Source organism: Schistocerca americana, chromosome 5 (genome assembly GCF_021461395.2).
Source record: "Schistocerca americana isolate TAMUIC-IGC-003095 chromosome 5, iqSchAmer2.1, whole genome shotgun sequence".
In the NCBI taxonomy this organism is placed as follows: Eukaryota; Metazoa; Arthropoda; class Insecta; order Orthoptera; family Acrididae; genus Schistocerca; species Schistocerca americana.
This window is the reverse complement of record NC_060123.1, coordinates 459,302,103-459,330,073: the sequence shown is the minus strand read 5'-3', so window position 1 is coordinate 459,330,073 and position 27,971 is coordinate 459,302,103. Positions and strand designations below refer to the sequence as shown.

Genomic DNA, 27,971 nt, shown 5'->3' with positions numbered 1-27,971 from the left:
TAATCTAGATGTAATTACCATAATTATTGTTTACATAGTTTGCACTAGTCATAATTTGTTGTTAAGTCTACTTTTTCAAAGTAGCCAGCCAGTGGTGGCTTCTACTAGTTAATGTATAACTTTACTTGTTCCACATCCCTGTGAACTTTCCTTAACCCTTTAAGTGAAAAAATGTTCTATACAGCATAACAATGAAATACATGTCAGTATGTAATCTATAGGAATAGTAATCAATAAAGCTACTCAATTTGTTATGTATTTCTAAGTCCACCACAGTTATTGCGTGGTAAATTTTAATACCAGTGTATCAGGAACACAGAAGCTGTGCTGAAACAGACTGAAAAATATTGCAGGAAATTAGCAATTTCAATTTCTCTCTGTAAACTTATGTAGGAAGTCATTCCCCAAAGAACTGAGATTCAAAACCAATGTTAGACTATGCACATAAATCCATAATTTTAGAAACTTCAACATCAGAGTCAGTTTTAGAACTTTCATAAAATGCTTCTTCAAGCACAGGCTAACAGTCAACCTCACCTGCTGCATTTGCTACTAGATGTTTCACCCACTGGCTCACTTGACGCTATGTTACCCACACTACCATCAGTTACTGTAGTAGCGGTTGGAACTACGGAAATATTGGCTACAACGTCTTCATCAGTCTCTCCATCGAAAACTGAACCTTCAGTGTGCTCTTCTGTAATCTCTTCCCAGCAGTCCATTAAATGATCAGCTGTCACTTCATCTGGCATGGAACTATGCCCCCTCTTATAGATCTAAATGATATACTCACAAATGTCAGATTGGTTCCCCTAACTATAAAAAAATAAAAACAAACAAAAGTGAATAAATAATATGCCTATAACATTCAAGTGTGTGCATAAACTAAAGACAAACACAGAAGACAGGAAAGAAAGTAATCAAAACAGTGCAAATTACAACTGACCAGGGGTTCAAGGTAAAAGAAAAGAAGAAAGAAGTTATCTGAGGATTTAACAATGATCAGGACCAAACAAACTACAGAGAAGAAAGAAGATATGAAGATGTTAATCAGTGCAACTGTGAACCTGTTTCAGCTGTCAAAAATGTTGCCCCAGTTAATGCAGAATCTTATTCTGTTGCAAGACCTTGCAACCCCAATGGAAATAATCCTCAAGCACCCCAATGGAAACCTTCAACAGGATCTGCAACAACCTCACCAGGATCAACACCAACCTCTTCAATGGCAGTTGCTACCATTTTAGCTCCAACCACCCCAGCAGCTAGAGACACGAAGCAGCTAAATCATCTGAAAGATCTTTTATTGCCAAAAGGAGCAGCTACAGTCTCAAAAGAAGGAAGGACTTTAAGGAACATGTAAGCTGCACAGTTGAAAGACCAGGAATTTTGATTTCCACAGATAAAAAATAAAACAAAATATGAGGTGCATCCAGAAAGTAAGTTCCGAAGACACATGATGAAAACAAAAAAAACATCACTAAGTAAGAAATATTTATTGGAATATTTACGTAGGTTCACTGGCTACTTCACAACATAGTCACTAACACATTTTTCAGGCTTTTATCGTAACAATGCACCATCAACTGTATGACCACATCACAGGAGTCTGTTCCCAACGTCCAGAACCACGAAGTCACTGTCTGAATCTCAGCATTGTTGTGGAAATGTTTTCTTGCCAGTAAGTGCTTCACGAAACAGAAGAGATGAAAGTCTCTTGGGGTGAGGTTGGGCCTGTAAGGTGGATAGCCGAAGATCTCCCGTACAACTGATTCAGCACATTTCGTGTGGTGTTGACTATATGTTGTCTTGTAATACCATGCAAAAGTGTAATGCCTCTTGTCAACATCCAATGCTTCTTGTTTTGGATCACCCTCCTCAGATTTTTCAATGTTGGACAATACCGATCAGCATGTATGGTCTCTCATCACGGTAAAAACTCGCACAAGGCATGACGTTGATCCCAGGCGACAGTGCACATGATTTTTTTGACAGAGACTGTCAGCTTGAATTTGTTCTTCACAGCTGAACCACTATGCCACCAATGCGTGGATGTTGTTTTGTTTCTGGTGTGATACACAACATCCATGTTTCAACATGGTCATCACCTTTCTCTGCATATTGCTGTAGGAATGTCAGTGTTGCAGCCAAATGTTTTGTGTTCATCTGTCAGTTTTCTTGGCACCCATCATGCACACAGTTCATGAAAACTATACTGCCGATACACAATTTTGTGCAACAGCAAGTGAGGCATCTGGGGTAATTGACGAGAGAGTTTTGAAACTGTAAAGTACTGGTTCTGCAAAACTGTTTGATGCATACTTCCCATCTATACTAGTGTCATCAGAGATGGCCATCCACTATGGTCTTAGTCAGGAATACTGGTTCGTCTTTCAGTGAATCGTCTGACAATACTGTTACTCATAATGTTGTGTCCATACACATGGCACAGTTGGCAATAGATCTCTGCTTGAGAATGCTTTTGAGTGTGCAGAAATTGGATAACTGAGCAAACCTCATAGTTGGAGGGAAACAGTATCAGAGCAGCCGTTTTATTCTAGCACTGTACAGTAATCACTGCCATTACAAGACTGAAACTGCACTGTATTATTCTCACATACCTCCTCTCTACTCCTACATATGTGCAATCCTATTCCACTACTCATGCCACCTCTGAATGCAATTGGAACTTACTTTCTGGATGCACCTCATAGAATATACAGGGTGTTACAAAAAGGTATGGCCAAACTTTCAGGAAACGTTCCTCACACACAAAGAAAGAAAATATGTTATGTGGACAAGTTTCCGGAAACGCTTACTTTCCATGTTAGAGCTCATTTTATTACTGCTCTTCAAATCACATTAATCATGGAATGGAAACACACAGCAACAGAATGTACCAGCGTGACTTGAAACACTTTGTTACAGAAAATGTTCAAAATGTCCTCCGTTAGCGAGGATACATGCATCCACCCTCTGTCGCATGGAATCCCTGATGCGCTGATGCAGCCCTGGAGAATGGCGTATTGTATCACAGCCGTCCACAATACGAGCACGAAGACTCTCTACATTTGGTACCGGGGTTGCGTAGACAAGAGCTTTCAAATGCCCCCATAAATGAAAGTCAAGAGGGTTGAGGTCAGGAGAGCGTGGAGGCCATGGAATTGGTCCGCCTCTACCAATCCATCGGTCACTGAATCTGTTGCTGAGAAGCGTACGAACACTTCGACTGAAATGTGCAGGAGCTCCATCGTGCATGAACCACATGTTGTGTCGTACTTGTAAAGGCACATGTTCTAGCAGCACAGGTAGAGTATCCCATATGAAATCATGATAACGTGCTCCATTGAGCGTAGGTGGAAGAACATGGGGCCCAATTAAGACATCACCAACAATGCCTGCCCAAACATTCACAGAAAATCTGTGTTTATGACTTGATTGCACAATTGCATGCGGATTCTCGTCAGCCCACACATGTTTATTGTGAAAATTTACAATGTGATCACATTGGAATGAAGCCTCATCTGTAAAGAGAACATTTGCACTGGAATGAGGATTGACACATTGTTAGATGAACCATTCGCAGAAGTGTACCCGTGGAGGCCAATCAGCTGCTGATAGTGCCTGCACACGCTGTACATAGTACGGAAACAACTGGTTCTCCTGTAGCACTCTCCATACAGTGACATGGTCAACGTTACCTTGTACAGCAGCAACTTCTCTGACGCTGACATTAGGGTCATCGTCAACTGCAAGAAGAATTGCCTCGTCCATTGCAGGTGTCCTCATCGTTCTAGGTCTTCCCCAGTCGCGAGTCATAGGCTGGAATGTTCCGTGCTCCCTAAGACGCCGATCAATTGCTTCGAACGTCTTCCTGTCGGGACACCTTCGTTCTGGAAATCTGTCTCGATACAAATGTATCGCTCCACGGGTATTGCCCCGTGCTAATCCATACATCAAATGAGCATCTGCCAACTCCTCATTTGTAAACATTGCACTGACTGTAAAATCACGTTCGTGATGAACACTAACCTGTTGATGCTACGTACTGATGTGCTTGATGCTAGTACTGTAGAGCAATGAGTCGCATGTCAACACAAGCACCGAAGTCAACATTACCTTCCTCCAATTGGGCCAACTGGCGGTGAATCGAGGAAGTACAGAACATACTGACGAAACTAAAATGAGCTCTAACATGGAAATTAAGCGTTTCCAGACACATGTCCACATAACATCTTTTCTTTATTTGTGTGTGGGGAATGTTTCCTGAAAGTTTGGCCGTACCTTTTTGTAACACCCTGTATATAGAAACTAATTTTGATTTCCGAATATTTCATTAAAGTACACAGTATGGCCCAAAAAAGGAGAGGAGATAGACATTTGATTTGCTGAGGTATTGAATATCTTTAGAAAGACTGAATTAAATGAAAACAAAATAAAAATGTACTTTTTGCAGGGTCATATTTTTGCAGAACTGAACATAAAAACTGTAGGCTAGCACTGTATGTGGAAAGCAATGTAAGTGATTGTGTTCCATGGACAGTTACAAATTGCACAGAAATGTGTATTGAAGCAGTAGCATTTCAAACAGATTTTCTAAAGGACAAATGTCTAGTGTTAGGTGTATATTGTTCTTCAGGCTCTAGGATAAAATATTTCCTAACAGAACTTGAGGTACTACATGACAAAGCTATTACAAAATTTCCATACTTAGCAGTAGCTAGTAACCTAAATATAAATACACTGAAACCGAGCATCCATACGAAATCTTTTCATGATGTTAATGCAGATAATATGGAGATGCATGTAAACAGCCCAACAAAGAGTGCTGAATCATCAGACACAAGAACAGACCAGTTTTACAAGCATACCTTTAAATAAATACAGTCATTTCAGATCCCTTTGATTATTTGATTGATCTACAGAATAAGAATCTAGAACTGGAAATTTCATTGTAGAGTGAAGGCTGACGAATGCTAGAAAACTCAACATGTTGGAAATGTTACTCAGATCAGAAGACTGGGAGGCTGTATGTAGCGATCATAGCAAGAAATGGAAATAATGAGTTTGACAGATTTAAAATATTTTTATGACAGATATAGGAAATGCAACAGTAAAGCAGACCATGAAATGTAAAGGCATAAGAAGAAAGAATGTAGCAAGATAAAGGCACGCAAAATCTAGATATTATAAGTGTCAAATTGGAAATCAATCAGTATTTCTTTGACAGTTTGGTCTCACATAAATACAAATAGGAATGAATCAAGTGAAACAAAAAGTGGCAACATAGTGCTTACAGTACAAGGGAAAGAAATGACTGACACACAAGACGTGTGTTCCATTTTAAATCGGTATTCCACAAATATAGTTCAGAACCTAATGAAACAAAACGAGGCACCAACTAAAACAAGTACAGTTTCACTGGAAATAAAAGAATGTATATTTCTATTTCCAACAGATGAAACAGAAGTTACAAATATAATGACAAGAGTGATCCTGGAATCTATAGATCTATAACAATTACACCAATCATTTCAAAAATTGTACAAATAGTTATTAAAATTGACTGATAAAATTCATAGAGAAACAAAGGGTGGCCAAATCATTTGTTCTAATTGTCCAAAATGTCCTTCAAACCAATCCCGGTGACATGGCAGATCGTCATCTGTAAAAATTCCATTGTTGTTTGAAACATGATGTTCATAAAATGGTCTCTTAAGTAGCTGAACATAACCATTTCCAGCCAATGATTGGTTCAGTTGGACCATAGGACCCAGTGCCTTCCGTGTAAACACAGCCCACATCATTGTGGAACTATCAAAATGTTGCACAGTGCTTTGTTGACAACTTGGGCCCATTACTTCATGGGCCGTGCACCACACCATCTGTATATATGTGTATTACTCTCTCTTAACTTGTCACCTCAGTGTATTTACAAAGAAAAACAAATATGTTAATGTGTGTTCCACAGATCTCAAGTGTAATAATCCTCATTGATGTGGAATAAGTCACAAAATCTTAAACATATCTTCATTTGAAATGGCAATAAATAACTTGACATAAAAACATGTAAATGTACAACACACTGAGGTTCGTAAGATAATTCTTAGGCCCTAAACCTTTATAGCCATGTGTCATCATACAGAAAAATCATTTTACAACACTTATTTACAATGATCAGATTTCTGCATTGAATTCACACACAAGTCATATCATACTAATACTCACATTATTTGGTACTATCAGTAACACACACACATCAGTTAGTTCTACTCAGAAATTCATCAGTGGAGTAGGAGTTGGCCACCGATTAATCCTTTAGGCTCCTCATAAACTGAACTTTTTTACTAATTACACTTTTTATGGCTGCTGGTAAGCTGTTGAAAATGTGTGTTCTAAAGAGCAGACATCTTTCTGTACCAAAGTGAACAACTGTATATCTTTGTGAAGATTGTTATTTGTGATATTGATTCCATGTTTTGAAAAAGAGATATATTTTTAAAGGCAATTTTCATTAAGGTATAAGTATATAGGGAAGCAGTAGTTAGTGTGCCCGGTTCCCTAAAAAAAAACTCTGCAGGATGTTTTTGAGTTCACACTGCCAATCATTCTTATTATATGTTTTGAATGCAGAAAATGTGAGCTTGGCTTGACGAGTTACACCCCCCCCCCCCCCCCCCCCCAAAAAAAAAAAATAATCCTTTGTGACATTATGGAATGAAATCAAGCATAGTATGTTAGCTTTTTTTTATTTTTATATCACCTATGCCAGGCAACATTCACATTGCAAATAGAGATTTGTTTAAGCACTTCAACAGTTCTGTGGTATCCTTCTCCCAGTTGAATTTATTGTCAAGCTGTAATCCCAACAGTTTAACATCGTTATGGTCTTCTATCTGTTTGTCATATTATCAGCATACACTGGTTGGAAACATGTTACAAGTTCTAAACTGCATGTAGTGCATTTTTTCAGAGTAACTTATCATCTAATGAATTAAGTACGTTTGTTAGAGTACTTCACTGTCTAATGAATTAAGCACATTTTCACGAGATGTGTAGAAACCCTCCACAATATCAGAACTCTTTAGAAATCCATGCTGTGAATCTGACAATACATTATTTGTTGCAAGATTATTAAGAAGCCGGCTGTTTACTACCTTTTCCAAAATTTACAAGAATGCAAGTAGAAGTGAAATTGGATGGAAATTTGACATCATTTCTGTATCTCTTTTCCTAAACAAAGGCTTAACTTCAGCATATTTCAACCATTCAGGAAATGTCCCACTGATAAGAGACAAGTTACACAAATACATTACTAAACTCAAAAGCACTCTCTTCAATTAACTTTGTTGATGTTTGCAGTTAAAAATAAGAGTGAATTTGGGGTAAATTTTGAAATTCATAATACTAGAGATGAAAGTAATTTCTACACTACTTTGTGTCTGTTATTTTCTGGTGGAAAAGTCATGATCAGGTTCCCAACAGACATCAGTCAAAAAGTTGTAAATCTCCAGGTATTTAAAATTAAACTAAAGGAACACTTTGGTAGTCAATCTTCATGCAATTTATACGAATGACTGTAGCATGTAAATTCTGGTTACACTAAATTCAGGTTGTAACTTTTTCAAGTATATAGTTAGCTGATAGCAATCCTAAAAATAAATAAAATTACATAAATGCTTGGGTTGAGTTGTTGGATAAAAACAACAGTTAAAGCACACAAGAGAGAGAGCAGTGGCTTTTTATTCAGTCAATTGCTTTTCTAATAAAATACATAATACCTTGATTTACAATGTATTAAAAATAACACAGAAGTTTTGAAACTTGCTGGCAGATTAAAAATTGTGTGGACTAGGATGCAAATGCCAGAACACTGCCTTTTGCGAGCAGTGTTGTTACCGAGTTAGCCTATCCATTATGCGAATAGTTTACCACTAGGTTTAATTATTTGCTAGTTTACTTTACACAAATTGCCTGCTTCTGCCTGTTAATGCATAACTTAATTCATTCCACATCTCTGATGGCCATCCTTCATGATTGAATTCACAGAACACAATATGTGAATGCACATGTGGGAGGGAGGACCTATGAGTCATAAGTAGATGATAATTCACTGTGTTGTGACAAGCCTATTGGTCATTCATCAATGGTGGTTTTCTTATACCTTTCAGGTTCAGCCCCAAGGCTGCACGAAACATTAATGAAAAATATAAAATAATTTTATGTTGTACCTCTAGATGTGAACAATATGTTGAAAATTGAGCCATATATGATGAGTAGTGGCTTGTTCCAAAGTATCTGTTTTCCTTCCAACAAGTATATAGCCTATCAAGAATTCTAGAAGTAACTACAGTGATTATGGTGGGAGTAGATTAGCACAAGTTATAACTGTTTGACAGTTAGGCTACTTTTCATAAGTAGTCAACAGTTGCTGCTTCTGATTGTTTATATTACTCATCCTGGAAGGCTCTTCTACATGACTGTGTAGGGCCACTATCACCGCATATAATCGCCACAATGAGATTCATAGAATACAATGTGTGAATAAATGAATGCAAAAAAAACATCAAGTGAATATTCATTTCTTACAAGCCCCTTTGGGAAGGTCTATTATTTACATAGTAGTTACATAATAAGTCTGTATTAGAAATCCAGCTGAGAAATACATGTTTAACATGGTGGCCAGAAGTTTAAAGAAGAAAGCAATGTTATTTCGAAGCTCACAAACGTGTCAAGAGTATTCAGGAAACCATGCTGGAAATAGTGTGCCTGAAATTGTACAGGCTTCTTATACAATAATCATTGTTCCTCTTCAGAAATTCCCATTGCCTGTCGGGACTGCTGCTCTTGATATATCACACGTGAAGAAACAACAGAATATCAACTACTACATTAGCGACTAGTGATACAATAATGATTATCGCTCTTGAGAGATTTCGGACGAACTTTAAAGTAGTTATGCTTGAGCTCAACTTGTCACCACAAATTTGACAACCGAGGTAAGGAGTAGGGGCCATAAGATTTACTTCCAATATAACGATATGAATGTAATTAAAAAAAAAAAAAAAAAGCTCGCGCCGACTAATGAGTATGTTAGACGGATGAAGGAATTATTGACGTGCGTGTACCTGTTTTAAAATCATTGCCCGTACATGGAAAGTAGCCTCTAATCCTAAATCAAAGCTTGCTTCCAAGAAGAACAAGAAAATGCTACACAAAAATTAATTTTTTCGTAATGTTTATGTTTCATATTTGCTACAGTGCACTTGTCTTTTCGTTTAATTCATTTCTTTGGTACCTTAATCAGTTTTGGTATGATGCATGTCTTGGAAGCAACCAGGACTGTGGAAGAGTGCCAAGATAAAGTTTACATTCACGAAGCGAATCTGCTCGTTTTAATTTCACGGTACAGGTAAATCAGGAATATGACAGACGCTGTACACCAGCGATAGTGTTATGTTGCAGTATGGCGCGCGAGTCCGCTGCGTCTGTATGGAGGGGGTAAATCCGGCATAGCATCGCCCGGCTTGGGCGTCTGTATGACGAAAGAAACGCAGTACTGTTGAAGTGCCTGTGGCAAGAGTGTCGCGAACGGGAAGAGGGTGGTGTGATTAACAATGCCGGTGGTGCTGCTGGACCGCTTACCGCTGCCAAGTTTGCGAGCTTACACTTTTATTAGCTTATTACTTGTGTCGTGTTCCGTGTATTATGCTGTGCAAGTTACATCTGATCCCAAGTGGAGAGCAAATGCGACGCTGGCAAGTGAAGGGACTGGTGAAACACCCAGTGACACCGTGGAAAGAACTGTGGAGGAACCTAACTTGACCTTATTCCAGTACCTGACGCAGTTGGTGGTGTTTATGGTGCAAGAGCCACTTTGCATATGGGTAAGTTATTTTGATACTATGGTTTACCTTTAATTTTTCCTGTAGCTCAGGAGAGTGGATGGATTTCCCTTCTTACTGTTGAAATACTCATAGAGAATCTTCAACGAAAATGGAGAATAAGCTTTGCGGTAACGCAAATATTTATGTTGTGTTGTATTACGTTCGTTACCATATTGGTAGAAAATGTATTAAATTTATAGTCTCTACGGGTTTGGCGCAAGATCACGTTATGCAAATTCCACAAGAGTATTAAATTTGTGTTGGAAAAATGTACTCCATATGTTTTTTTTTTAAAAACTGACCATGAACGCAGTAGCTGGAGTTATTGAAACATGTAGCGGCGTTCAATAACAATATGTTTGTATAAAGAGGGCCAGATAGCAGTTAACGTTATTTCCGACAATATTAATTTCATGTAAAGACCAAACCGTGCCCAAGTTGGGCAACAATAGATTTCCTTAACAATTGGTATTACCTATATAGAAACAGAGACACACTACTGAAACAGATGACGAAACTTACGTTGCTTCGAAAGAGATACCCAAGTAATCAAAGATTGTATGAAGTCACTTTGTCATAAGCCCTTTCTTTTTTAACTATTGCACAGGGCACAATTCAGTTGTATAGGCAAAAGCCATTATGATCTCTCTCAAGACGATGATTGGAGGTATTGAAAGTAAGTTTACGGACTTAGAGCACGTTACCATTAGTACTTACATGCGTTTTATGAGAAAACTGCCCTACATAGTAATTTTTTAACGACTGTTTGGAGAACATGCGTCTTCATCGATACCCAGCAATCCGCTGTGAAATGGGTAGCAACCTGTGCATTGTAGGACTTAATAGGGTCTCTTTCTGTCCCATGCACGTAGGGAGCGCGGGAAGAAAGGATTGATTGATTTTAAACACTTCTGCACGGGCTGCAAGTAGTAATCTTATCTTCGGGATGCCTACGGAAGCGATACATTGAAGATTGTAGTATGTTACTAGAGTTTTACGTAGTTGTTCTTGAAACTCTGTACAATAGGGACCAACCGAATGAGGCAATGCAGCTGTCAACACACCTTCATTTTCGGGAGGATGGAGTTGGATCTGCCCAGCCATTCTAATTTATGTTTTCAGTGGTTTTCCTAAATAATAGACAACGGCCCAGCATCTGTTATATCCTTATAAAGCATATTTTCTTATTATATATTTTTGAGCTTTTTATTTTCATTGTATACAATGGCAAATCCTACATCACTGCGATTAGATTCCAGGATGGGTGGATGAATAAATAAATACTCAATGATAATAGGTAGTTTTTTACGGGATAGCTTGCATGTATCTTCAAGTGCATGCCAGTTCATTTTTTGTTTTTTTATTATCTCCGTGACACTCATCCGTGGATGGACCAGGAACGTGATGATTCACGTTACCCTCGTCTGTACACTGAAGTATCACCCATTCGTCCCCTTTCTTACAGGTTCCACACACTTGAGAGCAGCATTCTCAGGATGGAACGCACAAGTGTTTAGTAAGCAATATTCTTTAGAGTTGCTACCATTTCCCCAGTATTTTATCAGTGACAAGGAATTCCGCACCTGCTTTACAACGACTGGCAATGAGACTGATCGTTCCATTATATATCCATGGATATTGTTAGGTTGCCTGTTAGTACGTAAGTACTCAACAACTTCTACGTCCCATTTAAAGGTTCCGGAATTCATAAAAAATGGAAAAGCTTAAAATAATGATGCAGGATGCAGGTCGGGTCATTACGCTAGTCCTATGTGCCAGATGGAAATACGGAAGCGTCCGATCCCACCCGTCTGCTTTGACCCATGACGTCACAAATATGGCGGAAACAAAATCACACACACACACACACACACACACACACTCACTCACTCACTTCCCCCAAGAAGCCTAATGACACTAACGGGACAAGCGCGGGAAATGGGGTGTTTTGGGTGGAGGGCAAACTAAATATAAACAAATTTAGACGCCTTGCGTAGCTACAACGTGTAAGTGAAGACAGCCATGCATGAATACGCACCCACCTCCCCAGGGGTCGTAACCCCTGCAACCCATAGAAGATAAAGATGCTTCCGTAGCTGATTAGTGTTTTTTGTCTTTTTTTAAAAAAAAATCTCACGGGATAGAACGAACAGATCAGAAAGATAAATATAATAAACTAAAACAGAAATTCGAGGAAACAGATAATTAAAATAAGTGTTTTTAAATTTAAAAAAAATCTCACGAGATAGAACGAACAGATCAGAAAAGTAAATAAAATAAGATAAAACAGAACTGGAGACAGCCACACTCAAACTAAACTCCGCGCCGTCATGACGTCACACACAACACCCTTACGTCACGGGTCAAAGCCGACGCGTTGGATCGGACGCTTCTGTCGACCCTGCCAGATAATAAAGCTTATAAGTCCGTAGACATGTTGTTGCAATTTTTTGAAGCCGTCATCAGCCTCCTACGGCGCTGAGGAGCCTTGGATAATGCTAACGAAAGTTTAACAAGGTAGCTGTGCTTGTGAAGGTGAGTTCGGCAGTGAGTTCCTTCGTACTGGCACTATAGCGTAACTCCGGTGAAACGCACACTATATTACTGTGACCAACGTATAGTAGAATAAGAAAATATAGTATTAAGTTCCTTCATGTTCCAGCCATATGATCAATAATTCTCAGTCTTCTCTTTGTTCTGCAAAGATGCTATTTAAAATACAAATTTGGAAGTGTGACTTTTGAATTCGCAACTGTCTTCTTACATTCCAGTTGTAGACCACATGAATTGGGCACTACTTATGAAAGTATCCTGCAAGAACGTCAATAGGGCGGCATCTTTAAATCTTGGTACTTTGCACTTAGTTCTGTTATTCAGGTCATACCTTTTACGTCTGAATATCTGGAATAAATCTGATTTCTTTCAGTAAAAATATTTTTGTTCCCCATCACGCGCAACAGTGGTGTAATTACTTATGCTGTTTATTCATTTTTCCCGTTTGTTTCGTGGACAGCATCCACAAGCTGGGCTTCTCATAAACATCAACCTCTTCTTACCTTTATGTGAAATGATCTCGTCGTGGGTAAAGGATAACCAAAATCGGATGAGACGATTCTGGTAAAATGCGATATTTAATCAAGGCCGATGTATACACAACTGCAAGTTTGCTAAGTGTGCACTATCGAGCGTTTGGTGCAAGTGTGCCTAAGCACCTGTGTGGTACGTGATTTTGCACGACTGTTTTAACAGTACCAAGCTCGACGGATTTTAATTTATGCAAGCTGGAGCGAGCACACCAAGAGAAGTATGTGCTTCAGCAGATGCGCAGATTTTTACAAGAAATCGTAAGTTTTGAAGCAGCCATCGTAGCGGTACTATGTTTTCTGAAGAAGTTTGGTTCAAATGGCTCTGAGCACTATGGGACTTAACTTCCGAGGTCATCAGCCCCCTAGAACTTAGAACTACTTAAACCTAACTAACCTAAGGACATCACACACATCCGTGCCCGAGGCAGGATTCGAACCTGCGACCGTAGCGGTCGCGCAGTTCCAGACTGTAGCGCCTAGAGCCGCTCGGCCGCCCCGGCCGGCTCCAAAGAAGTTTGTTCGAGCGTATAGTCTTACCAGTGGAGCAAAGCAATAATCGTAACTTAGTTACCAATTGATTGACGGTAGGAGTAAATACAAAAATGCAGAAAATGAAGTGGCCAAAAGGAATACAAACATCCAAAATTTGAGACTGACGGAAAGTGAAAGATGCTAAAGGAGGAGTGGCTAGGTGAGAAATTCAAAGCTGTTGAAGCACGCATGACTATGGAAAAGATAAATGTCGCCTGTAGGGAACTTAGACAACTTAAGAGAAACTGTTGTATGAATACTAAAAGTTCAGATGGCAAGGCAAGTAACCAATAAGCAAAGAACAGAAGGTTGTGAGGAGGAAGAAATATATACATTGTGCAACACAAAGGATCACTTTTTGAAACCCCGTAATTGGCGACGTAGTTTGAAATTTGGCTCAAAATAGCCTACAGCCTTCCTCTGTAATGGAGGAAATGCGTGGCGGCCTGCGAAGTCACCCACGGGCTTGATGATGCCTCAAACTGCAACGCATCGTCACATGCGAAAGAACGGTCCCTGTTTGAGGTGTAATGTCGGTCAGTGATGTCACGTTGGCACCAAAAATCGCCACAGGTCTGCCCAACGCCAACTCGGTGACAAGACCGCCACACTCCTCTTACCCACGTTTTACCCCTTTTTGCCTCTGGTCGATGGAGTCAGAATCCTGACGCCCAGCGTTGAAATGGCGCTGTTCCACCGCTGCCTAGCATCGAAACGAAAATGTAGGAGATGGCATATAGAGGATTAATGACAGCAACTCTTCCTTTAGAGCATTGATTGTCTGTCATTTCCTTCTTAAATTTGATACTGCATTTATCTGTAACATTTACAGCCAGATAAATGGTTGCCATAAGAATAATTTAACTATTATAAATGGGAGACAGTAAAGACAATATCCATATTCGTGTACTGTGGTATATATTTATCTTTGGCGAGAGGTGATAAATCATTCACTATTAATAATAGCATATTGTAGCATGAATCAGCTGTTCAAACAATTACAGATCTGCGTCCATGCTGCAGAGTGGGAATGCGCAGTCAACCAGTAACAAGAGAACCACCTCCCTTGCTCCTCTGCGTGTAACCTCGTTAAAATACCCCTGTTGTGCACTTTCGGACAGACGATTCCAGAGAACGTTTTGATGTTTAAAACAACATGTTGTGATCTCTTAGCACCACGTTTATCGACCTTTGTCCCGTAGTAAAGATACTGTATTTTGCTGTTGATATGGAAGCTTAGCGTGGTGGTCAGTCAAGTCGTTTAGCAGAGTCCAAGCAGATCGTCCCGGCCTGGAAAAGTGTATCGCTGGGAGGATAACCCCTAGGACCGCGATGCCGCCTTATGTCACATATCGGCTTGCCTGATTAACAGCTCTGTGCTATTTGTGCATTTGTGGGCAGAGAATCCAGAGTAAACAACAATATGTATACACTTTCCCGGTGAATATGGGTGCAGCGGCATGGCGGAATTATTTTTCCAACTGATTTTCCGTGAGTCTTCACAATTTTTTACCATATATGTATCCCATCCATGTTATCACGCTAGTTAGCACATTTAGTTTTCACGTCCTACGTACATCCAATAATTTGATAAATGGCAGTTCATGGTTTTACTGTTGTCATAACAAGAATTGTACGTAAGTATCTTCAATGGCCACTCCCTGCCGGCCGGAGTGTCATCCGGCATGGTAGCTCAGCGTGTTCGGTCAGAGGGTGGGCTGCCCTCCCTATAAAAAAAGAAAAAAAAAGAACTGAGTGATTGGATCAAAAACGAACTTCAAACGGGCGTCAGGTGACGTCCGCCACGAACAATAACGAACAAAATGAGATTACAAAAAAAAATAGTGGCCGTGCGGTTCTAGGCGCAGCAATCTGGAACCGCGCGACCGCTACGGACGCAGGTTCGAATCCTGCCTCGGGCATGGATGTGTGAGATGTCCTTAGGTTAGTTAGGTTTAAATAGTTCTAAGTTCTAGGGGACTGATGACCACAGCTGTTAAGTCCCATAGTGCTCAGAGCCTTTTTTTTTCCCTCTCCTCCACTCCCCTTTTCCCATCCGCGGTTCTATTCCGTTTGCCTGCATTAGTTAAATTTTTACGGTCATGGTCTTGGTCATTTCGCGGCGTATATGCGGGGGGAGCTTAGGCGCAAGGGATTTTCGTTTATTGCGCGCAGCTGTCAGTACAACTTTGTTTGTCCTTAATACTGAACTGTTTTCGAGCATTGATGTGTGTAAATAACGGATGTCCCACTCGTAAAGGGCTTTGGGGAAAATGTTATAAAAATTTTAATAAAAGATTACATGGAAGCAAATTTGTACTTTACATACCTTCATGATTGAGAAATAAAGGTATATTACAAGAGGTACTGGATGTGACCTCTGGTTCGTGAATTTTCTTGCCGCAGTATTGGGTTGCACGGCATATGTTCTCCCATAATTCGTCGATAGCGCCTTGTCCTTGTACACATTACCTCGGAGCTGGCCCCATAGGAAAGTCAGGGGGGGCATGTCAGGTGACCGTGGAGGCCATAATTCTTTGGAAACCGATTGTCATGGAAAAATCAATCCACCGTAGACATACCCGCAATAGACGTGTGTCGTGTAGCCCCATCTTGCATACACTAGCCAACGTTATCGAACTGGTTCACAAATTCATGAAATAATACCTGGTACATTTCACGTCGTTGCCACATTTCACAGGTGCTGCCACATCGAGTTACATGAGAACATCTGACGTGAAATCCAATACTCTGACACGAACATGCAGCGTCGTGTTCAACTGTCAGGTGGTGGTGGCAGTGGTCGTCGTCGTCGTCAGTTCCAGTACCTCTTGTAATGTACTTTCACATCTGAACCTTGAAGGTATATCGGTACAAATTTCGTTTTATATCCTCTTTTATTCTGACTTTTATAGCACTTTTCCTGGTACTCTTACAAAACATCCTGTGTTGTTTCTTTCGGGACTGCCTTCTTTTTCTGCCGTTCTTCTTCCAGAACGCAGTCTTAATAAAGACTGCAACTGTTGGCCGTGAGATGCAGAGCTGCAGTTTAATTGACCTTAGACACTCCAGGAAATTGGCCGGAATGTACCTGAGCGCTTCCTGTTTTTTCTGGGGATTTGTTTTGGAGGAAGTCAAGGCCACGGAAAGAAGGGGTTGCTGTGCTGGCGCTCGCGTTCTGGAAATACGGTGGCTGAGTCACTGGCAATCAGCTGGAAACCGTACAAGGCCTCGGCGACACAGGCCGGATCGCAAGCTGGAAAACAGTGAGAAGCTGCTGGAAACTACATCTCGCCTTCTGAGCAGACGGGTCTCCCCCGCAGTCGAATCTCTCGTCGGGTGCTTGTCACGTAGCATACCACACACGTGTAAGTAATTTCTAAAACCGAAGATTTCAGCGGCAACGATGTCCCATTTCAGCCCTATCATCAGGTCTAACGCTGTCTGTAACTCGTATCTACATGTTTTCTAGGATGAATGTGAAGTAATTTAGATGCCATCTTTAAAAAAAATAACGTGAAAACTAAAAGAAATGATCATTTACTAGTCACAGAGTGTATACACCGCGAGACATCCGGGAAAAATCCGTGAATTTCTTCTTCCGGGAAAAATTTGTGAAAAACTCGAATTTTTCGCTGTTTTAGTTTTCAGTTAAATTTTTGTAATTTTGACTGGTAACAATTTATACCCCAACGAAGACTTGTACTTTGGCCTGCTACTGCAATGTTAATACTGCAGAAATAATATATAAACGAGAGGATTGTACCAAAATAAAACTTTGGTTGCAAAGAAAATGGGCCGTTTATAGCTACAGAACAAAGCGCATACACAAACGTCTGCCGGGAAAAAATGTGTCAAAGGCTTTAGGACGAAGACTGCAAAACTTCTGAATAAACTGGTTACGATGAGCGTGATGTCGCGACTGTTGACATTTCTAATAGGTCGCCGAAAAATATTGCGAATTGTGGTTCGAGAAGAGTTACTTTCAAGTAAATTTCCTGTTACGCAATATAAACTTATGTTACGTTTGAGAATGTGCGATGAATTTCTTAAATCACGGAGCGTTTGAATCTCATTCAAAACTTGGCAGTTTGATGACCAGCTATTTAGAAAGATTTCTGGCCCAGAGATCAGGCGTTTATGCCATTATTTAAAATTTACTGCCACATTTGTGTTTGATATGTCATAAAAGGTAACACACGCAAAAAAGACCAACATTCAAGGTTAGTTTTTCGTATTCATTTTGGCCGTTTCACAGACTACAATTGCGCAGTACCGCTGGAAAAAAAAAATTATCCTTCAGAAAAACAAGAGTTCTTGATCAGTTTCACACCACCGCGCGGAATTAGCCGAGCGGTTTAGGGCGCTGCAGTTGTGGACTGTGCGGCTGGTCCCGGCGGAGGTTCGAGTCCTCCCTCGGGCATGGGTGTGTATGTGTTTGTCCTTAGGATAATTTAGGTTAAGTAATGTGTAAGTTTAGGGACTGATGACCTTAGCAGTTGAGTCCCATAAGATTTCACACACATTTGAACAGTTTCACACGTAATTGGATTTTCTATGAAGAAGTCGAAGTGTGCGACGGAATATTTGATCATACAGGCAACCCACCAAATGCTCGGTGCAAAGCAGTGAAATTTATAATCGTGCTCGTCAGAAATATTCAGCTGCTGCAATTTAAGCTATGCTTTTAAGATGCTGCCTAACCGCACCCTCCGAAAAACCAGCAAAACATTTTGACGACCAATATTATACCGTATATACGCTAATTTAAACCATTAACTTTACCTATTTGAGTGTTCACACTGCTTAACAGTGATGTTGCTTTTAGCTGACTACATCGCATGTCTTGTGCTCGGAACATCTGCCGTCATTGGCTGGTGATATCACTGGACATGAACTATGGGCCGACAAAAGCCCATCGCAATGCCTAGAAGTTCTACGCCGGTGTATAAATCCTTTACCATTCAAATGATTGATAAGTTTTACGGCTCCAAGGTAAAGCATATTGCCATTTAATACGGAAAAAATATACTTCCAACCTGGGAAAAGTGTATTTTTAACCGGGAAATTCGGAATTTTTGTCTTGTCTGCATATAGGCTACACCCTGTAGGTACACTGTGTACACCCGCGCCAGACAATTATGGAGAGACAATTCTTTGGCGAATACTTATTCGTGTTGATGAAATGACAGGAAAGCTGAACATACATATTGTACAGTGTTTGGCCTACTTAACAATTCCATTTCGTGTGGAAAAAACTGATTGAATCGCACACTTCATGTGCTGAAGAATGTGGCTTAAAGTGTGCTTGTTGCGTGGACTCCAACCAAGCATTGAGAACATTTTAGATTATCGTGTGCAGCACCTATGACGACTAGGTCCATCTTCGAAATATTGCAAATAAAATTTGTATTGGCAATCCAGGTGGACACTCGAAAAAGATTTTCTTTCGCTGGGTGAACGTCATAAATAGCGACAAAACTACCTACCAAATATCCCGAATACAACCAGCAGTACGGCAATACGTGTCTAAGAAAGGGTTTAAGATAGCTGATTTTTATGTAGAGTGGAAGTATAAGCGGCCGATCAAAAACTTTCACTTTGAAGGCCGTATAGTCCAGAATCGGTATGCCACCCAGGAAAAATATTCGCGAACACTGAGGCAATAATCTCAGACTCGGCAGGTTATTGGGTGAAACACTATGTCCTGCTTGGAAGTCCGTAACTGCCTGGTGCACATCCTCGTCTGACAGGAATCTTCAAACTGTCTAGGCCTTTAAGGGGTCGAAGGCATTATAATCGCATGGAGAGAAATCAGGACTATGGGCTCGAGTGTTTCCCGCTTGAGTTGGTTCGCAGTGGATGTGGCTGGCCTCTCAGATCGACTGGCGTTTTGTGTTGAATCGCGATCAGCACGGAACTTGGAACACCATTCCACAACGGTGGTTTTCGACTGACTTGCTGCCTCATTCAGATTTTTCGTCTACCGATAGATGTCTACCGGTGTTTGTTCATCGGCAGCCAATAAAAGAATTTGTTGGCTGCCGAAGGGCACACACAAATTACGAAGAGACAATTCTTTGACAAGTACTTATTTGTGTTAACAAAATGTCACAAAAGATAAACACGCACATTTTACAGTGTTAAGCCTGCTTGACAATTGCATTTTGTGTGAACAAAACACGATCGTATCGTGTACTTTATGTGCTGAAGGACACATTGGTCCTGTTTGGACGCATTTGGTAATAATGACCCCATAGTTCGTTTCTGCATGTACCGTACGCATGTCGGAAAGACACGGAAGACGCATTGATCTCTTGCCTACATGTGGGTGCTTATAGGTCCACATCAGAGTCGCGCTACATTGCGTACACGCTCTCAAAAGGAAATTTTTTGATCGCCCCCTTACAATAAGGTTTAGACTCAAGGCATGATACCAAAATGTCGCGTGATTGCCAGTGTAGTGCAAGTTTTTAGGTTTGATGAATTCCAAAGGTCAGGGGTTCGAATCTCAGCAGGTCATAGGATTTATCGTCTCTCTTGGCACTTGTTCCATCCCTGGCAACTGTTTGCTAATGCGAAACATGCAAAGTAGCACTCGTCCCGGAGTCGACGTTTAAGCTCTAGGTCACCCGATTGAACGGTAGGAGGAAGGCAAGAGCACATCACTCTCAGTAGGACCATGCCTAGCATTTCATGGTGGTGTCCTTACCAAACTAAGGGATTGAGGACGACTTTACTCATTTACTCAAGCAGGCCCTCACTAGGTCTCACACGAGAGTGAGTTGACCATGCTAGACTTTTCTGTCGTAGAAAGTTAAGTATGGTAGCAGGGAATTGGACAGAATGACATGCATGTCAACCATCCTGGATTCCGAAAACGTAGATCATGTTTAACCCAACTCGCACTTTTCTCACATGACATACTGAGAGCTTTGAATCAAGGCAGTCGGATAGATGTAGCATTTCATGATTTCCGAAAAGCATTTGACGCAGTACAGCACCGACGCTTATTGCCAAAAGTACGGTCATATGGGGTATCAAGTGAAATTTGCGACTGGATTGAGAACTTTTTGGTAGGGAGGACACAGCATGTTATCTTGGATGGAGAGTCATCGTCAGAGGTAGAAGTAACGTCGGGTGTGTCCCAGGAAGTGTGTTGCAACCCTTGTTATATGACCTTGTGTGCTTTTTGCAGATGATGCGGCTATCAATAGTGAAATACTGTCAGAGAGAAGCTGCATAAATATTCAACCAGGTCTTCATAAGATTTCAATTTCGCAGAGATTGGCAGCTTTCGCTAAATGTTCAGAAATGTAAAATTTTGCACATCACAAAACGGGAAAACATAATATCCTGTGACTATAATATCAGTGAGTCACTTTTGTAATCGGCCAACTCGTACAAATACCTGGGCGTAACACTTTATAGGGATATGAAATGGACTGAAAAGTACAGTTTACATAGATTTCTCACAAATCACCCGTGCGGCCCATTCTACAGAATTGCTAAAGTGTGCGGGACCTTTACCAAATAGGACTGATAGGGTTCAAATGGCTCTGAGCACTATGGGACTTAACATCTGAGGTCATCAGCCCCCTAGAACTACTTAAACCTAACTAACCTAAGGACATCACATACATCCATGCCCGAGGCAGGATTCGAACCTGCGACCGTAGCAGTCGCGCGGTTCCGAACTGAAGCGCCTAGAACCGCTTGGCTACCGCGGCCGGCAACTAATAGGGGATATTGTCCGTGTACAGAGAACGGTAGCGCGATGGTTACAGGTTTGTTGGACCCACGTAGTGTCTTAGTGGTGCTGAGGAAACTGAACTAGAAGACTCCTGAAGATGTACGTAAACTATCCCGAGAAAGTTTGCTAACAAAGTTTCAATAACCAGCCTTAAATGATGACTCTAGCAATACACTAGATATCGCTCACGTAGGGATATGGGGACAAGATTAGGATAATTACAGCACGCACAGAATCATTCAATCATTCTTCCCGCGCTACAAACGTGAATGTTCGGTACAGTTGGACGTACTCTCTGTCGTGTCCTTTGCGGCTTTTTGCAGAGTATGGGTGTAGATGTAGAACTACTCGCTGCACTTCCGGGCTTATAACATCAAATACTCACCATAGAGGAGGCGGCATCATGTTGTTCATTTAATGTTTAATGCTTTGATACGCTACTCTTGTATTGCTTCCTCGGAGATTGAGTGGTTTAAACAGGTACCAAAATCTTTGAACGGTTTTGTACAAAATATAAGTGAGCTGAAATTCTCAGATTGGTTGTAAACAATTGGTACCAAATAGTATCGCTAACCGGAAACTAGTGTCCCAAAGACGTATGATCGACTTCTTTTGTTCTCAACATATATAAACGATGTGTTGGATAGGGCAAGTAGTGATCTAAGACAGTTTGCTGGCCATGCTGTGTGTACGGCAAAGGGTCGTTGTTGAGCGACTGCAGGATGATACAAGATGATAGAATTTCTATTTGAAATTATGGCTGACATCTCGCTATAAATGTAGAAAAATGTAAGTAATGCAGATGAATAGGGAAAAGAATTCTGCAGTGTTCGAATACAACAGGGAAAACAATTCTGCATTATTCGAATACAGTATCACTGGTTTGCTATTTGACACACTCGCATCGATGTAGCCACAGCGTTGCAGAGAAATGTAAAATGGAACAAGTAGGAAAGCCGAATGTTGGAATTCGGTTTATTGGGGAGTTCTAGTTAAGTGTAGGTCATCTATGAAGAAGGACGCATGTGTAAGACTAATGGAGTTCATTCCCACCACGTCGTATCAAGGAAAAATTCGAGGCAATTCAGACGAGTGCTGCTAAATTTGTTACCGGTAGGTTCGATCAACACTCGAGTATCACGGGAAATGCTCCGTGGACTCTGATGGTAATCTATGGAGGAAAGACGACGTTCTTTTGTGGAACACTACTGACAAGGGAAACTCGTCATCGCAGCTCCCTCAGATTTAGTGGCAAGATGGCCCAATGGAGAGCCTGTCAAAAACTGAACACAGATCAGGCATGAAAACAGGAAGAAGGTGTACTGAAAATATGGAAACTGAACGGTCCACGCTGAAAAAGTGCAACATCGAGCGCAGTGGAAGAGCCGCGGTGTCATGGTTAAGCAGGTACGGTAGCTCAAGAGTGTTCGGTCAGTGTGTTACCTGCCCTCTGTGATTAAAAAAATAATAAAAATAAAAAACTGTGGCTCTTCCACGTTGCTCCATATTACACTTCTTGTGCTTGGACCTTTCAGTGTTTCTATTTTGCTTTTTTTTTTTTTTTTTTTTCACAGGACAGTATACCTTCTTCCTGTTTTCATGCTTGATCTGTGTTCAGTTTCTGACACTGTCCACTGGGTTCTCTAGCCACTAAATCTGAAGGGGGGGGGGGGAGTGTTCCCTTGTGAGATACTTGGGAGAACAGGCATTTGTGACAAATTGCAAAACGCTTCCTCTGCCACCAACGTACATCTCGCGTGAAGACCACAGAGACCAGATAAATGAGGGCTGGTACGGAACTATATAGTTGTCGTTCTTTTTTCCTGGCGTTATCTGCGAGTGCAAAAGGAAGGGGAATGACCAGCAGTGTGGTACAAGATACTCTCCGCTGACCGTCGCATGCTTGCTATTTATGTATATAGATGCTTTTCCACTCACATCCTTCTGAACTCCCACATATATCCGTAACATCGGTTTGTTGCAGGATTCTCGAACATATTCTCAGTTCGAATATAATGAATTTCCTTGAGACAGAGAAGTTGCTGTCCATGCATCAGCACGGCTTTAGAAAGCATCGCTCCTGCGAAACGCAACTCTCCCTTTTTTCACATATCATTTTGCGAACCATAGATGAAGTGTATCAGACGGATGCCATATTCCTTGACTTCCGGAAAGCGTTTGACTCGGTGCCCCACTGCAGACTCCCAACTAAGGTACGAGCATATTGGATTGGTTCCCAAATTTGTGAGTGGCTCGAAGACTTCTTAAGTAATAGAACCCAGTACGTTGTCCTCGATGGTGAGTGTTCATCGGAGGTGAGGGTATCATCTGCGAGTGCCCCAGGGAAGTGTGGTAGGTCCGTTGTTGTTTTCTATCTACATAAATGATCTTTTGGGTAGCGTGGATAGCAATGTGCGGCTGTTTGCTGATGTTGCTGTGGTGTACGGGAAGGTGTCGTCGTTGAGTGACTGTAGGAGGATACAAGATGACTTGGACAAGATTTGCGATTGGTGTAAAGAATGGCAGCTAACTCTAAATATAGATAAATTTAAATTAATGCAGATGAATAGGAAAAAGAATCCCGTAATGTTTGAATACTCCATTAGTAGTGTAGCGCTTGACAAGGTCACGTCGATTAAATATTTGGGAGTAACATTGCGGAGCGATATGAAGTGGGACAAGCATGTAATGGCAGTTGTGGGGAAGGCGGATAGTCGTCTTCGGTTCATTGGTAGAATTTTGGGAAGATGTGGTTCATCTGTAAAGGAGACCGCTTATAAAACACTAATACGACCTATTCTTTAGTACTGCTCGAGCGTTTGGGATCCCTATCAGGTCGGATTGAGGGAGGACATAGAAGCAATTCAGAGGCGGGCTGCTAGATTTGTTACTGGTAGGCTTGATCATCACGCGAGTGTTACGGAAATGATTCAGGAACTCCGGTGGGAGTCTCTGGAGGAAAGGAGGCGTTCTTTTCGTGAATCGCTTCTGAGGAAATTTAGAGAACCAGCATTTGAGGTTGACTGCAGTACAATTTTACTGCCTCCAACTTATATTTCGCGGAAAGATCACAAAGATAAGAGAGATTAGGGCTCGTACAGATGCATACAGGCAGTCATTTTTCCCCTCTTTTGTTTGGGAGTGGAACAGGGAGAGAAGATGCTAGTTGGTGTACGAGGTACCCTCCGCCACGCACCGTATGGTTGATTGCGGAGTATGTATGTAGATGTAGATGTAGAAAATGGACTGGTGGGACTTCGCGCAGTTCTGGAAGCAAGGTCCATAACGTGGCTGATGAAATGTTGGGTGACTCGTAAAGTGTTATAACAACAGGCTTGCGATTACACAATCTTAGTGCTTTGGCCCGAGAAAGCAAGTGAACTTTGTTGCAGTGGTACGAGTTAAATGTAATACGATATTGCAGTGCCCCTGTTATTCCGAATTATGATGCAATGTTCCATCGGACATGCTTGCACGTTCTAAGGAACAGGCACTGGCGACTACAGCCGGTATGAAGTACACAAAATGTTTCCGCAGTTGCGAATATGGACAACCTTCAGCTGTATAATGGAATGGCAAAGAAAGTTGTGCCGGACCGGGACTCGAAGCCCGTATTTCCAGTTTATCGCGAGCGGTCAGGTACCATTGGGCTATCCGAGCACGACTTCCGGCCGGAGCGAAACTTCACATATTTCGTCGAGAATGTGTGTACAAACTGTACACATACATCCATTGTGTATATTACAGTACAGTCGCTTGCCCTGTGCCGGCGGACGTCCGAGGAACTTTGCATCGTACTTCCGAGCTACATAGACACTGCCATAGTGTGTTTATCCGTCGACATCGGGCAAGCGGCTTTAAATTAAAATGTCGACCCTGTACCCGGAATATACACAATATATGTAAGACTGCAGGTAATCCAGCACAAATTTTCATTGTTGTCATTCCATTTTACTGCTGATGTTTATCCATATTAGCAATTGCAAATACTTTTAATGTAAATGTACTGCTGTTTGGGCTCTGCATTGACGTAGAAGATCCGTGGTTGTTCACCAGTGATTATATATAAAGATTTCCTCCTCTCCATTCCGTACCTTCTCATTATTATAGCAGTATGGAAATGCATTTTCATGTGTTTATCTCTGGTTTCTGTGGACACTTTTCACCCCAGAAAAATGATTAACAGTAAATGTATATAGAACTGTAATCTTACGTTGACAAAATTTTATGATTAATTGGCTTGAAATAAGGGAATAACAGGCAGAGTGGAAATCAAAACTGTTACACAATCAACACAGAAGGAGCCACATACATTGATATTGCTAAGTTTGCACGATTTTGTCATTGGTACGGATTACGTTGTACAAAGAGACCTCTGATAACGCTGTCTGTATACAGTCGTATGCCTGACTTTCTATGTGCCTCCCACTGTTTTTCCGTAGGCTATTTTTTTTCTTCAGTTCGCTTGATGCCGGAACCTCATTCTGTCTGTCCTACGCAATCGTTTTACCTTTCTATTGAACAGATTCCTATCTCCTGTATCCACCGCTCTTATCAGGACTTTCTCGAGATCCTTTTTAACTTGTTGGATTCATGGTATAAACTTTAATTTTCGTATAATGTCATAATCTTCTTGGTAAGCTTCATTGTCGTGAGTCTTGAAGCGTGTTTTAGTATGCATCTAAGAATACAAAAGCCCTGACGAGGTGGTTCAATGGGTAGGTTGTTATTTAGTTTTCGTATAAGTGACCCCCCAGGGGGTCCACAACTCTTTCGTGGATACGTGCGTGGCGAGCACGGGGCCCCGAGCCATTGCAGCCTTCTTTCTCTCCCGGGCTGCATTTCCTTTCCCTTCCTCTCCTTTCCCCTCCATACCCCTTTCCCCTCGCCCTCTCCTCTCCCTCTATTGGTGTCCTTGCTTATGTTGGCCCCCGCTATCCTCCTGGTTCTGTTGGTTTTACACTCTGGCTTTGTTGCGTAATCATCTCCTCCTTTTGGCATTCCTTGGTCCCCCTCTGGGGTTTGACCTCCATTCCAAAATTTCTCTTCCGTAGTGTGAGCCATTTGGGGAAGAGCACCTTACCTAGTGTCTCCGACGTGTGCCCTCCTAGTATATTCCACCTTTTCTTCTACGTCGTTGTCTGATGCTAGGGTGCATAGCCAGCACGGTAGCCAGCCCGTGTGGTGGGGTCGCTATGTACCCTTTTGGTTGAGCCCCCTGAACACACAGGGATCACACTTCTGATACCTGAGCTGTGACCTCCTCATGCATGCCTTGGAGTGGTTGCTCGTCATCCTGGAGCATCGGAACTCCCGGCAATGGCCGCCGTGCCAGACGGCCCTTGCTGTGGCTGGGTGGCGCCCGTGAGGAGAGCCCCTGATCGGAGTGGGTGGTATCAGGGCGGACGCAATGCAGATGAAACGCATAATGGTCCAAACCTCTGGCCGCTCTTCTGCGGCCGTCTCTCTGCGTGGTACTGATTCCTCAAGTGCTGCTTCTCTTGCCCCTTCGGCCTTCCCTTCCGTGGCTACCCCCTGGGAGGAGGGTCAGGCCCGTCGTCTAGGGGCAAAACCTTTCCCCCGTTATCTAGTTTGCACCAGGACTGATGGAGATACTTTCACCAGTGTCAAACCTTTATTCTTTGTTGAACACATTGAAGACAAGTTCGGCGAAGTGGACTCCCTGAGCAAGATGCGGTCGGGTTCATTACTGATAAAAACTGCTTCGGCTGCCCAATCTGCGGCCCTTCGTGCCTGTACCCATCTTGGCACAATTCCCGTGTCCATTACCCCTCACCAGTCTCTCAATATGGTACAAGGTGTGATTTTCCACAGAGACCTCATCCTTCAAACTGATGAGGAACTTCGGGACAATCTCGGACGGCGGGGTGTTCACTTCGTTCGGCGTGTTCAGAAGGGTCCTAAAGATAATCGTATTGATACTGGTGCCTTTATCCTGGCCTTTGAAGGGGATACCCTTCCTGAGAAAGTTAAGATTATGGTCTATCGCTGTGATGTGAAGCCGTACATCCCACCTCCTATGCGGTGTTTTAAGTGCTTGCGTTTTGGCCACATGTCTTCTCGCTGTACCCAGGACCCTCTCTGTGGTGACTGTGGACGTCCACTCCATGAGGGGAGTCCCTGTGTTCCCCCTCCTGTATGTGTAAATTGTCATGGTAGTCATTCTCCACGTTCAGCAGATTGCCCAGTTTATAAGAAAGAAAAAAAGATACAGGAGTATAAGTCTCTTGATCGTTTAAGCTACACAGAGGCCCGTAAGAAATATGCACGATTGCACCCTGTGTCCATGACATCTAGTTACGCCTTGGTTACATCTTCATCCCTTCCTCCCCCTTCCTTACCCCCGTCCCGGACCCCTCTCCTTCCCCCCTCCCCTGCGGCTCCCACACCTTCTCCTCTGGGCGCCGCTCCCCCTCCCCAGCCGGAGAAGTGTCCCACTCCTTCGGCGTCTGCTGGTCAAGGGCGCCTCTCCCGGGATGCCCCTTCTCGGCACCTTCCAGGTCAAAGGTCTGCTGCAGCGCGGCGACCGCGAGAGCCGCGGTCTATCGGCCCCCAGGTCGCCCGGTCTCTTTCTGTTCCTGATCTTGCTGCAGCTGGCTCCATTATGCCACACAGCCCTCCTCGATCTCAGCCTGAAAAGAAGAAGAAACATAAGTCCCGGGACAAAGAGCCTCTGGTGTCACCGGAGGTCCCTTC

The 27,971-nt window shown here is 42.0% G+C and overlaps 1 protein-coding gene across 3 annotated transcripts in view; it reads left to right on the top strand.

Moving 5' to 3' along the window:
* The first annotated feature begins 9,464 nt into the window (after nucleotides 1–9,464).
* LOC124615542 (E3 ubiquitin-protein ligase AMFR-like) overlaps nucleotides 9,465–27,971 on the top strand; it is a 341,793-nt gene continuing 323,286 nt past the window's right edge. Inside the window, exon 1 of one of the 3 annotated variants that reach the window (XM_047143511.1) lies at nucleotides 9,465–9,884. In XM_047143511.1, the coding sequence (XP_046999467.1) occupies nucleotides 9,615–9,884 (270 nt within the window). In that variant the 5' untranslated portion in view covers nucleotides 9,465–9,614. The remainder of the gene's footprint in view (nucleotides 9,885–27,971) is intronic. The other 2 variants (XM_047143512.1, XM_047143513.1) reach the window with 2 other exon arrangements.